We start from the raw sequence: 14,365 nt of genomic DNA on the forward strand, positions 1-14,365 counted from the left end.
AGAAAATTGTACTGGTTTTGTCAATATCAGCATGGTTTATCTTTTGTTTTGAATGAATTACAGTATTTCATTGTTAAGAATATAGTAATGCTATCCAAAAATGTAAAAAGTGAAGATTATGAATAAAGTGACCATCTCCAAAAAAATCTATAAAGAATTCAAATATATAAAGAGGCCATTAAAAAGTATCCTTGTAAATTCCAGAGGTGAAATCAGTTGCTTAACAGGTCTTTAACGTTCGCCGTGAGCCCGAGGTATTGATAATATAGCCAGAACATGCTGTAGTCAAATTCAGTATAAAAACATTTTCAATATATTGGCCTTACAAGTGGTATGAAACAAGTCAGCCAAAATTTAATTTAACGGCATTGACTTATTACGTACCAATTGTTAGGTAATTGTTTTAAAACCGACTTTGACTATGGAATTTCATCCCTCGTTTGGATTTTATGTTATTCCCTCTCCATAGATTTTCATTGTTTTTAGTTTTTTATCGATCACAAAATTTGTGCATTCAAAAGTTTCAATTATGTTACTAAACTAAAATGTTTGCTTCAAGCAATAAAAAAAGCCAAAGATCTGATATTTGTGTGCTTTTGTATTTTTTAAAGACATAAAAACTGGTGCATTCAACTGGCAAAAATATACCATAAAATCAAATTTTTGCTGATTTTTTAATTTTCGTTGTTTTCGATGTACGAAGAGACCCATGAATTTATGTCCACCACGAAATGTAATTTTTGGCATAAATCTTTACTCATCAATTCTTCATCCGCGAAATCAAATCCTTTCGAACCCTTATCATGCTTATTTTTTTCTGAGACTAAAAATTTGACGCGCCCACAAAAATATGTGATTTTACAGTATTCCGTAACATTGCAGAAATGATATATGAAAATGATTTCTTAATCACCACTGTCAACTACGATTAGTTAACAACATTACAAAAGGAGACAGTCTTCTTCGAGGCGAACTTATTTCCGCCCCCTTTCACCGGAATTCTGTGTTGTCATGAGCTTTATCTTATCATAGTTGTTAGGCTCTTCGATGGCTTTAAGAACTGTTCTTGTAACATGCACTGGGATTATTACTCTGACGTAGATAATGACTGAGTATTGAGCATTTGAACTTGTAAATATTCCTCTTAATCAGAGTCGTAGTCTTCTTCAGAATGTTCTGTTTTCTTTTTCCCTGTAATATAAAATCACACATACACACATCCATACATGTATATTCTGCCGTCAATACATATTGCAGAAAAACAGATTATTGAATGGGATTTGGTCTTCTATGTATCGTACATGAACAATAAATTTCAAAAATCGTGATATAAAGTGTGCTTTAACAGGATTCCTCGGCATCCTGTTTGAATTTAAATTCGAGATTATTACTGAAAGAAAATGTATGAAAAAAATGGATAAAAGGTGGAAAAGGCTACCTGCTTGAGTTTTAACCGGTATTAGATCATTCTAGATAAATAAAAGTTGAGTCATCAGAGGTAAGACCAGGCGCCATGAAGAGGTAAACATTCCCCTTAATCAAGGCATTCAAATTAACATTCACATTTATCATCATTCCGTTAACCCTTTGGTTTTATTTTATTATAAACATTTGAGGCTATTTTAACAGATTTACTAAAATCCCTATTGAATGGTCATTTCTACATCAGCCCCTTGTAATAATAAAATTATCGGGGAAATCGGTGGACAATTCAAAATAAAAAAAATCCATCACTTTACAGTCTGTCATAAACTAAATATTCTTAATGCTCTTGTGTCATCAACTTCTTTGTTAGTAACTGCAAAACTAAACTATTAATATAAAACCGTAACTTGTTGTTAAAGATTTCTTTCGATGTCGTGTAATAAACTTCAACAATTAAATGTAATTTTAAGAAGCAAACCAATAAGATATTTTTCTGTTGTGAAAGGAAAAAAATACTAATGAATAAGAATGAAGATAGCTTGCTGAAACCATTATTCAATTTTATAACTGAAAAAGGGAAAACTGGTTTATTACTTAAATAATATTTTTTTGAACACAGTGATATATTCCTAAATGATAGTGTAAATGCCAAAACAATTTCACAAAATGCTTTAACTGAGATTTTTTGTCAAGGAAAGTTTGTACTTGTACTTTTACTTATATCTTCGTACAATCAGAATCGACTACATCTAACACTTTTTCCATAGTTTGAACTTTTTCGCACAGTGCTACGCGGGTAAAATTGGGTGAAAAGAAAAATGAATGCAAAATGATGAATTTTTTAATTACCTATTTCAATTAAAATTGACGGTGAAGATATTCCAGAAATAAAATTCATTTTAAAAAATCGTGTATGAAGGGATTCCATTGGATTGATCATTACGACAACACTCTTGCTCTAGCTGTGATTTTCATGAAAATGCCACGGGTTCGAATCTCACTGTGGGATGTGATGACCAGTCCTTTGTTGGAGACCGTACAAACTGAGGTCCCGTGTCGCAGTAGATGCTGGCACGAAAAAGATTCCCCCCTGTTCAATGATGGGAGGTGCCGAGTGTAGGACTAAGTTTGCAACTATCCATCGGCAAGTGGGGTCTCCTAATGCGTGAAAAATTCTCGAGAGGGACGTTCAACAACAATCATAAAAATGTCACATGCTTCTGTAGTAATTAAAACTTAATTATTTATTTAGTCTACAACTAAACAGTGAGTGATTATTTAGAAAAATTCACTATTTTTTTGTTTCATGGTGGGATCAATCAAGTGGCTTGCATGATAATTTGCATAATCGCCGAGGGCATTCATGCATAAAATTATCACAAAGCCTATCGATTGATAATCGTCATGAAACCCAAAAAAAATCTGACAGTTATTCCTTATATTAACATGCTCTTGATTCTGCAAATTCACGTGCTTCAAGCCCCGCTGAGGTCTCTTTTTGTCCCGCCCTGCATGTGATTTTTTTTTAAACCGCGCCTATCGATGAATCAGTTGAATTTAGTATTTTTACTTTTTGTAATTTTATCTCGGACAAAGACATTGGAAATGTTGAATATTCTAATCATCAAATTACTTCATTCTATGCTTTTTAAAATAGAATAAATCAGAAATTTGAGGTCATTCTTTATTCAAAGATATTAGAAATTTCGTAGTTTTGATATTTATATGTCATATTTGGATGTTTATAAGTATTTCTCCGCTGTTCAATTCTTCTCATGGTAAAACGCAACATTTACTTAATATTTAAAGCTGACCATTGACTCGTAAATAGGCATACGCCATTTCGATATTACTATCTACGATATATCAGTCGCCCGCCTGGCGCAGTGGTTAAGTCGCGGGTTCGAATCCCACCGTGGGACGTGGAGACCGGTCCTTCGGACGAGACCGTATAAACCGAGGCCCCTTGTCGCAGTAGGTACAGGAACGAAAAAGATACCTCACTGCTCAATGGCCGTAAGTGCCGAGTAAAGGAAAGTGGTTGCGTCTCCATATTATGAGTGAAAATTTCTCGAGAGGGACGTTAAACAACATACAAACAAACAAACGATATATCAGCACCAGCGTATACTCTTCGCGCTATTTACACCTGACTGCTTTTTTGTCTCGGATATCGGCGTGGAATGGCGACCCGTGTGTTCGTGCTGGTTATCTTACATTATCATTTTTTTTTAATTCTTACATTTTATTGCAGTTATGTGTATTTGTGTTTGTTTGCATATTGAACATTTATACTCAGTTTTTTTAAGACCGTGAAATATTTCTATCTCTTAAAGTACAAATCTTTTCACTGTTACTGAAATTGCCGATTCAAAGTTTAAATAATCAACAAATAATTATTTTGTTTCACTACAGGTTAATTTCGAGATCGATAAAAAGATAACTCTTGTAGATGGATGCATTTTATTTCATAAGCACAGAAAACATTATTTTCTGATTTTAAAAGCAAACGCTTCATTATGTTTTCTAAAGGATCACTTCATTATGAATAGGGATCTGACCTATAGGACCGGGCTTGGTTTTTTCTCTACAAAAAGCTTGTCGATTTCCGTTCTGATTAATGGCATTATGCTGAATACATATAACAATTTGTTTTTCCTTTTTTTCAGTTATCCCCAAATATAATAATTGATTATGAGATTTGTCATTACTTCTCATTGTGCACAGTCTACTGTCTCTGAAATTCTATTCTTTATTTCTAGGCTATTTATCCGTGGATATATAAAAACATGTCATTAATGTGTGCAAATTATATAGGCCTAAATGAAATCCAATTACTGATATATGTAGCAAAATCAATGTGATTAAATTTTAAGGAATATATACAATTGAAATTAATCGTAGCTCATTGCTGCCAAGAATACCCGCATTGAGTAACACACATAGTGAGTTATTCTTGTCCTCGGAGAAAGTGTACTTATACTGACGTTTGTTCCGCCTGACTGACAACTGTACATTGGATTGTTACGATTTGATATCTCCTTAGTGTTTCTTACATCAAGAATGGGTATGCATAAAGGATAGATAATTGAAGGAAAAAACACAAGTCTATATAAAAAAAAACAGTCTTTGAAAAGGCGAAATTTAGAACTTTAAAAGTGTGGTACCAGGTGGATTCGAACCCCCCGACTTTAAAAAAAGATTCCACGGTGTAAAAAAAGTCAGCGTATATATCAACTGAGCTAGTCTGACTATATACATTAAGGTACTAGTATATAAATTTGAAGCAGATTATCAAAATCAGGTTTCCTTATTTTTTTTGTAGTTTTTTTCTTTTTTTTTTTTTTTTTTTTGTGAAATTCTACCCTAGGGCAGGGGTGCCCCTAAAAAATCCTATCTTAAATTATTCTTTACATCCCAACCTATCAAAATATCACATTTTCATTTAGGGGCAGGCCTGCCCTGGGGGACTTCCAGGCCAAAATCCATGCATAAATCAACGCTTTAACGGACAAAATGGTGTTTCAGCCAACTTTGGAGGTTTACTGTAAAGTTGTAAATAATAAACTTTAGGTATAAAATACAAATTTGAAAAATTTAGACATATATACGATAGAAAACAACAAATAAAGATTACATTTCAAATGTCACTTTTTCCGGGAAATTGTTCTCTCCTATAGGTCAATTCTTTTGTCATAGTGAATACATCCTTAGGTAGGTATGATAGTAAATATTATTATACTTTCATGTTAAATACTAAAATCTGATTGGTTTAGACGCAGTTAACAATCTGTTCTATTACCCTCAGCCTTAGCAACACACGTGACAATGGGTAACACAACGGTAGTGTCATATGCGTGGAAATTATGTGCGTACGGTTCACCGTAGAATTCTCAAAACGTCAGTTGTGCGTTTGAAAAAACCGGAATAAACTTGACGTCAATGAAAGCTTGCGTCCGCTCACGGCGATGTAGCTTACTTGAAAACAACAAACGACAGACGAGAAATAACGAAAATTTAGATGATAAAGGAATCTTAGAGTATCAAATAAACAATAAAGAGGTCAGTAAATCTTTTTCGAAGTAGCGTGGAGTTTGAAAGTTTCTAAACGTGAACGTAAAGACGATCGACGATTTTTTTTCTGACATCCTAAATCAAGAAGACATTCAGTATAATAAAATAAATAGTGCCTCCAAAACAGGCACCATTTATATATTATTGTTCCCCGCTTTCGCAAAAGCAAGGTGACATTAAATCTCATACGTCTGTCCATCTATTACAAACACTTTAACCTTGGTCATATCTTTTGAATGAGAAGAGATAGGACTTTCATATTACATATGTGCATTATCCGTGACAAGACCTTTGCAACAGTGGTATCATGTGACACGGAGGATTGAGCATCCCCTGCCGACCGGTCACACCTGCCGTGTTGTCATGGTCGGGAAATAATGGAAAAATTCGTCGTCAATTCAGTGTGTAAATAATGGACTAACAATTAGTATGAAAAACTTCAGTCAGCATTTGACTCAATGACAAATTGTATTTGCTGACAAGGTCATTGTGTCGACCATACGTGTAGAACTTACGAAATGATGACTTTAAACGAGACTGCTGATATTCTTGTTTCATCAACTTGTTTGTCAGTAATTTACTTAGTAGAGCATGCTCTTGCGTATCGAATGAACTGAGATATGAACTCCGTATGCAGGCGACAAAGGCATATTGCTGCAAAAGTAACAGAAGTTGACGATTAAAAAGTTAAAGTCATCACGTTTTTACCTACTTTTCAAAAATATTTTTTCTTTATAACTTTTGATAGAGAAGAGATAGGGCTTTCATATTTAACATGTATATTACCGGTGCTAAGATATTTCCGAGTATACTACGATTTCTGACCCCTTGAACTTCATATTTTAACTAATCAAAAAATATCAACTTTCGTGATACCTTTTGAATGTCATACGATAGGGCGTCCATATTTGACATGATTTGCTTTAAACAATGGCATCTCAACCTCAAAGACATCATAATGCTCTTTATTCGCTTGTTTTCATATATAAATTAATTTTTTCATTTCATTGTGAGCTAGATAAATATTGATATTTCTATTAACCATATCAAAATTTCTTCACATCATGATTAGTTATCATATTCATTTTTAAAAAGTAAGCAACGCTTCATGCTTCAACTATTTTCCATTTGAATCTAAAGCTATTGTTGATCACGAAAATCAATTTTTTTAAATGGGGAAATTTGAAGTGCTCAGACCCTAACAGATCATGCAATACATCTGAAAGGCAAACACACTATAGAGAGGAATAGAAAGAAAAAAATATGGTTAAAAATACGTACATGGTTTACTTGGGTCGTCTTCGTTTCCCGGGTTTTATAAATTTCTTCTGAAATACAAGAAAATTATCTTTCTGAAGAATAATTCAATATCAAGCATTTTTCTTTTTTCTATTCCTAATAAAAATGGATATTTTTAAACATAATTAGGGCGTTTAAGGGTGTTCGATCCTCAGCAAGGAAGGATAACTCTTAAAATTGTAATTTAATTTAAAAAGTTTTAGAATAAAGCTTGAAATTGAAATCTTCTTGTGCAACAATTTCCACTTTTTAAAAATCTCTGTCTGAATCAAAATTTTTCGAAGTCTTGTAAAAATTTGAGAAAATTTACCTCATGAAGTACAAAAATACGTATATTTTTAGAGAAATCAAATCTCCTTTATTCAAGTCTTAAATATCGATGTTTTTAGGCATGATATGAAATAATAGGTGATATGTGATTTCTTACATTGATAGTACAAATGTTTATACTATATATGTTCTAAAAATTGAAGTATCGTATAAGTATTAAAAAAATGTAATTCCCAAAAATGCCTGGATATCTATACTTTTATTGTTACATATATTTGTTGATCAATTTTCATTTAGAAAGTGCATTGCGGGTGCTTTGAATTGAATTTCCTGTTAATTTATTTGAGATTTGATAATTTCCCGTTCATAATATGATTAACTTTAATGATGAATTTCAAAGAAAAATCATGGGTATATACACTTTATTTTAAGAAATCAGAGACAATTGATGAGCATTATCAATAACTCTACTCCTAATTTCCGGGATCTGAGGATCGGACAACATTACCCTTCTTTATAAAGAAAAGGTTTCTGAGGTGTAATAACATCAAGTAATGAGTTCCATTGGTATGATCTCTACATTACTAAACCCTAGTTAGGTACGTAAAAGTGAAGGAAACGAACTACTTGTATGTTCAATCCCATAAAACTTACAAATAATGCAAATTGAAACTTTGGAAAACCCTTATCCCCTGTAGACAACATAAAATTATATCAGATCTGGTGCCTTAAGTAAGCTTGAGTTTGTATCATGCTATCATTGAATCATAAATATACAATTAAAAAAATATGCTCTTTTTCAGTTATTACGATGATCTAGCCACCTTCGAAGTTTAATATTCAACATTGTTATAGCAAGGTGGATAAATCATAGTATTGACCTCAAAAACAATTATTGTATAGAATGGTAATTAATGTCTCATTCGAATTATTTTTACTCTTTAGAGACGTCATAAATACAGAAAAGAGTGCCTTTCTAATTGTACTGTTAAATAACTATTGAATGGCTTACCACAGGTTCTGGTTGCACAAAAGGATCATCAGTATTCTGTAAAAATACCAAAATTAAAATTTTAAAAATTATTGATTTTTTTTTCAATGGAAAATAACTTGTGCCTTTTCATCACGTTCAATTATATAAAATATGACTAGTCTGCTTTTATTTGAAACCGTTTGGAGGTTTTACAAATTCTTCAATGGAGCATGAAATGTAGCTCTAAAGTGATAGCATTTTTTTTATTAAAAAAGTCTCTCTGACCAATAAAGTCATAATAAATAAACTTTCAGAAACGAATAATTTTTATGATTACAATATTCAAAGAAAACCAAGAATCTTTCCCGTTTTACAAATAGCTTAGGAAATAGCGCCCATCTTCATCAAATAGCATGTGCAGTAATAAACAATGATGTGATTTATTTAGATTACGACATACTAAAGGTCAAGTTTGCTTTAACAGAGCTCTTGCTTACCTCTGTTGATGGCTGTTCAGAAGATCGTTCTCTAACCTAAAGGAATCAAAACAAGAAATTAAAAGAAAATGAAAAAGAAAGTCAAGAAAATGTAAACAATTGAATGGAATGTTTACCAAATTAAATTCTCATGTATATGGAGTATGGAACATCATGAACACCATTTCTTCGAAATTCAAGTCATCAATATATATATCAATTTATAGATTTACAGACTTGATATAATTACATTATTGAATTGTATTTTTCGTAACAGTCTCAAGCAAAATCTATTTTAAAATCATTCTGGATAAACATGTAAAGACAATTTAGTAAAATAAATCAGCAAAATGCGTATGTAGAACACTGATGCCTGCTTATAGCAGTTAATCGAAGACTTATCCATGCTCAAAAATTGCTTTTAGTATTTTGTACGTTTTATGTACATATGTACAGTTGTCAAATGTGAAAATTCTATCAATATAAAAACAGAGACTAAAACCAAGAATATCGTTTTATAAAAGTAGGCCAAGCGGCAAAGTCAAGGCAATGAGGTAAGAAAAAAATACGGAGAGAAAAAACTGTTAAATTTTACTTTCTTCATATTAAATAAATTACTGAACACAAAATCAACCAAAATAAAAACTTGAATGTATCAGTCTCTTTACTTAGTGGTCTCTGGGTAAATTACATGCTTCAAAAGTACTCGTCTGTTTGACGTTTTTGTGAAGTCATAATATTTCCCTAAAAAGTAGACTTTGGTCACAAAGATTTTTATAAATTAAAATATTTCTTTTACAAGTGTTTTCAATACTAATTTGTACCGTATAACCGAATAATTATTAAATACCTTACCTCTATTCTTCGTACATTAGGCCTTATAGTATTCTGTAAAAATACAAAAAATATTCTTGGCTGAAAAAGAGTTATGAATTTGTCACCTAGAAGGGGTGATAAAGAATTCGCGAACTAATTGAATAACTTCCAAAAAAGAAAATATATAGAGTTTCAGTGTTAAAGGTTTTTCAAAGTAGTCCTCTCCGATTTTAATACGCATCTGCATCCGTTCTGCCCATATGTGGATCATGTGATATAGGCGGTCGCGTGACATGTTCGTTATCGTTCTGTCACAGAAGCTTAAAGATTTCTCTGACTCTTATATTTCTTACCTTGCAAGTTATTTTTTTTTATAAGAAAAACAGTCATTTGTTAGAAATGGCCAAATCTTGGCAATAGTGTGGGTGGATAATGATATTCTTTTTCAGAATGAGCATGGTGACAATCAAAACCCAAGTTCTCTCTCTTTGGAGCGTCGTTTATTCACTTGGGAAAAAGTATGGGTGCTTATGGTAAAAATATTCAACTATTTTCTAAACTGTAATTTGTCGATCTTTCATATCTAATTGCTTACCGAAGGACACGTATCATGCCCAGCTTGGTTTCATTGGGCGACAGAACAAACATCATTTTTTTAACATCTCCCTTCCTTCTCATAAGCAATCAATCCAATTAATGACTAAAGTTCTGGCGAGTGTTTTGTCTTCATAAACCATGTACAAATTATTATAAGCTTTACACAGGAATTTCCGAGATATATGTATAACTTTACAGCCGTTAGTTTCTCAAATACGAGTATGTCAACCTTTTTTGTCACAAGTGACCTATATATTGACGTCATTTTCACATTGTGACGTCACAAACATGGGCAAAACATTTTATGACATATTTTATTTATGGAACATGTGTATGACTCTATGTGTATGTGTATGTGCCAAATTTACTCTGATCTGAATTGTGGTTTTGTAAATATTGAAATAGTTCGCATACTTTTTGATTCCCCTCGTATTTAAATAAGAGTTCGCTATTCAATTTTTCTCAATAATTATTTCATTTCTTTATTTAAAAACAAGATGTGTTTGTGAAATACTGATGCCCCCTTATTGCAGCTTTTGGCGAGGTTTGACTATTCTTAAATGATATCAAACTCCAAAGTCAAGGTCAAAGTGTCGGTACCCAAAAGAAACGACTTGTTAAAAGGAATATACCTGTAAAGTATGAAAACCCTAGTTCTAACTGTTCAAAAGTTATAGCAAATGTTAAGATTTTTAAAAGGGTATCAAACTCAAGGTCAAAAGGTCAATAATATTTATATCCACAGAAAGGTCTTGTCACAATGAGCAAACTTGTGAAGCTTGAAAGCCCTATAAACTACTACTGTTCAAAAGTTATGGCCAAGATTAAAGGCTGGTATCTTTTTGTTTTGTAGGTCATACTCGAAGGTCGAGGTCAGGGTGTCAAATTTGGTGGTACCCGAAGAAAGGTCTTATCACAAGGAATACACGTGTGGAATATGAAAGCCATAGCCCCACCCACTCAAAGGTTATGGGGAAGGTTAAAGTTTTTGCGGAAAAACAGACATATATGCAGACGGACAGGGCAAAAACTATATACTGTTTACGGGGACATAATAAAAATTAGTTTCAACAAATTATTTTTCAAATTACACTATTTGTACCAAGACATACAATATTGTGAACGTTCACCTTACTTATTATCACCGTCAAAATGTGTTTGAAATCAAGTATAAGAATTGGTTTATATTTTTGAAACATTTTTACTTTTCATTTATTCATTTAACTTAGATTGATAAAAAATTAATTGACAGACCGTATATTTTTTACAGCAAATTTTGAGTAGGATATCCCAGAGATGAGAGAGTTTTTCCGGTCTTCGCTTCTTTAGATAGACAACACCGGCTATGCAGGCGATGGTTATACTGGCAATTATAACGACGGAAACAATAACAGCCAGTTCTACTGATGACTGAGGTTTCTCGGCTGGAAGAAACAAAAAGGCAAACACATTCTTATAAAACAAAAATAATCATGTGACTGTCCAATCCAAAAAGAATTTTTTGATATCATAGTTTATTCTCATAAAAAAAGAAATAGTAAAAATGTGAGTCTGTCCAAATCCTATAAAGATTTTTTTGTAGCAAAGTGAAGAACCTTGTGTTTTGAGTCTAATGTTCCAAATAAATGAAAGAAAAGATCAACAAAATACTAATTTCTATAGCATTTAGCTATAGTGAATTTTTATCTGTTTTAATTCTCATTCACTCTCCACTGTATCTTTGTATTGTATGTCCGTGTAACATCGTTAGGAGGTTAACATCAGTGGAGAACTGAGAGACTCAACTGTTCATCAATGACGTCATCGTATTGACTGATGTTCCGTTTACAGTGTTACACTGCCTTTTTGGTTGACTTTGATTTTCTCCACATTTTATTTCCATATTATGACTTTTATCAACTGCAACAAATACGTGGTTAAACTTTCAAAAGTGCATGATCATTCTTTTAAGTACAGAATCATCAATTCAAAATAATTCAGAAATAACTACCGAAAATTCATAGAAATATTTCACAGAAAAGTTTGTTCTCGTGTGATAATCATCAATGATTGAAACGATTGCTTACCTGTCTCAAATTTTAACCAAAGATAACCTCCTGTATGATTGTCAATATAAACAAACATAAAATAGCTAGTAGTACTTAAAAATAAATGAACTGCACCAAAGTTACTGTTTCTGGAACAGTCAATGGTGGAATTTTTGCCGTCTTCCAGAAATGTCAAGGTTTGTTTACATGCACTGTCTACTTTAACCAGTCGGACATCTAATCCGGTGACGTTCACCCTCCCGGAACAGTCCGACACCTCAACGGAACAGGTCACCGGATCCCGAATCATCCCGATTCCTGTCGAAGTACTATTGTTATCGCTGTAATTCTGTGCTGTGATATGTAGTGTAGTTACCAAATTTCTCGAAAAAGAGCTGGAGATACTCTGGATTTCTGTCGCTGAAAGATTTGGATTATCAGAAAAAAACATTCATGTCTAGATCTATGATATACATGTATATCTATCAACGAAAACGCAACTGATCTTAAAATCAAAGATTTCAATTTAAAAGAAAAAAGTAAATAAAATACATGTACTAAGTATATGGGTATAATAAACAGTATTCGCAGTTTTTCGGTGTACTGCCTCATAAAACAATACTAAATAGGAGCATAGGAAACATGGACCTCAAAACATCAATGATGAGATCAGATGCCATGGAGGAGTATGCATCCCCTACTGACCGGTCACACTCGCTGTGCGCTCCTTTTCATGATCCGTCGTCAATTCAATATGTAAATAATGGACTAACTATCAGTTTGAAAACGCGAGTCAGAATTTAACTCAATGATAAATTGTATTTACTGACAAGGTCCATTGTATTGACCATAGAACTTTCGGAATGATGACTTTAAGCGAGACTGCTGATTTTCTTGTTTCATTTACTTGTTTGTCAATAACTTACCTCGTTTTACAAATTGTACATACGTAGAGCATGTTCTTGCATATCGAATGAACTCAGAGATATAGACTCTGTATGCAAGTGATGAAGGTACATTACTACATAAGTACCAGAAGATGTAGATCAATTTTAAAAAAAATGTGATTCTACGTAATAAACCTAATTTCATAAAAAAAGTCTTAGTACCTCTAATACAATAGTAATGAAGAACCATGAAAGTTGTAGATTCAGGGTAGATTGAAGAATTACATGTCCTCTGGTCATAAGATCTAATGTCCAGCCTAGCTATAGGCCACGTACAGTTGGACCTTCCAATGCAATTTTCAAAGTATGTATTTGTGACAGAAGCATCTAAATTACTATATGGAAAATAGCAGGATTCCTGATCATAGGTACAGCAACTTCTTTCAAAGGTAGAGTTTGCATTAAGGGTCATTATGTCTGGACAGCCCTTTGATTCGGGTTTTGCACCGACCATGACTAGAAGAGGAAATATTTTATCCGAACTGCTGCATGTTATGTCCATTTGCCAGCCATAACACCTTCCATGAGTGAGTTCGTTTGAAAACACTGCAAAAATAATGAACAATTGAATTAAATATATATAGAAAAAATATACGATAATTTTCGTTTGTCAATGTTTAAATTTTATGTTTTTTTAATTCTTCAACTTTTTGCTAAATAAGTGAATCTTCCTGTTTGATATATGAATTGGAATCCCACATAGTAGTTTAAATGATTATTATAATTTATAAGCGGCCATTGTGTGAGACAGAGCGATTGTCTTAGATTATTATCTTTATGAGACTCTAAGATACCTATGCATTTTAAATTCAGGAAGTGAACTGCTTCCAATAATACTGTGAACGTTATTTTGCGTAAAGTATTTCAGCATTATGGTGGGATAAAAATTTTCTCGCAGGATTTTAAAAAATACAGCTGTATAAACATAAAATCTCTCTTTATGATATTTTTAAAACTAAAAAATAAATAACGAAATAATGCTTACCCTTTACAAGCAACAAAGGTGGCATAAGAAATACCAGAGCAGCCTTCATTATATTTTATCAATTAAACTCCCGGCACAGTGGTATTTGCTTTAAATTGCCGGTGTATTTTTATCTGTTGAGCTGTCACAGATACAATCATTTAAACACGCATACCCCGCACCTAATTTACAAGTTATTGAGTCAATGTAATATCAGTTCACTTTGTGCTCCTCTAGAGACATTTTTGAAGAAAAAAGAGAGTAAATAAAATAAGACTAAACAATTTTACCATGGTTACTCTAGTTGGGAAATTTTTTGGAAATTTTGAAGTATGGAAATCTAAGGAGTGAAACAACATCAAATAATTATCCACTTTTCCAAATCTGTGCCATGATATTAAGTCTCATCCCAAGAAAAAACTGTTTGTATCATCTCTCCTAATTTAGGATATTTCTTTTTGCAAAATGCTTTTATTTACCGAGTTCCTCACCTTATA

General features: G+C 32.6%; 1 protein-coding gene and 1 long non-coding RNA gene across 2 annotated transcripts; both read right to left on the reverse strand.

Moving 5' to 3' along the window:
• Positions 1-979: 979 nt before the first annotated feature.
• On the reverse strand, positions 980-8,116 carry LOC134281907 (uncharacterized). Its single transcript, XR_009995191.1, has 3 exons — positions 8,081-8,116; positions 6,781-6,827; positions 980-1,191 (listed from the first exon to the last, which is right to left on the reverse strand). It is a non-coding gene; the product is annotated as an uncharacterized LOC134281907 (long non-coding RNA).
• Positions 8,117-8,490: 374 nt separating this feature from the next.
• LOC134281917 (uncharacterized) lies at positions 8,491-13,965 on the reverse strand. Its single transcript, XM_062764342.1, has 7 exons — positions 13,890-13,965; positions 13,067-13,450; positions 11,997-12,377; positions 11,716-11,829; positions 11,185-11,354; positions 9,373-9,405; positions 8,491-8,574 (listed from the first exon to the last, which is right to left on the reverse strand). Exons 1-7 carry the CDS (start codon positions 13,936-13,938, stop codon positions 8,491-8,493), a joined length of 1,215 nt encoding a protein of 404 aa, XP_062620326.1. The 5' UTR covers positions 13,939-13,965.
• Positions 13,966-14,365: the final 400 nt, after the last annotated feature.

This window comes from Saccostrea cucullata, unplaced genomic scaffold (genome assembly GCF_032062105.1).
Source record: "Saccostrea cucullata isolate Sc308-1 unplaced genomic scaffold, CSIRO_AGI_Scuc_v1 ctg616, whole genome shotgun sequence".
Taxonomy (NCBI): domain Eukaryota; kingdom Metazoa; phylum Mollusca; class Bivalvia; order Ostreida; family Ostreidae; genus Saccostrea; species Saccostrea cuccullata.

What these genes read in the sequence shown, in the direction of transcription:
- LOC134281917 (XM_062764342.1), bottom strand. Translation starts at nt 13,938, where the DNA reads ATGAAGGCTGCTCTGGTATTTCTTATGCCACCTTTGTTGCTTGTAAAG. An exon ending in TTGGTTAAAATTTGAGACAG is followed by an intron (nt 11,830 to 11,996) that starts GTAAGCAATCGT and finishes TATTTGTTGCAG; the next exon opens with TTGATAAAAGTCATAATATG. An exon ending in CTAATGTACGAAGAATAGAG is followed by an intron (nt 8,575 to 9,372) that starts GTAAGGTATTTA and finishes TGATTCCTTTAG; the next exon opens with GTTAGAGAACGATCTTCTGA.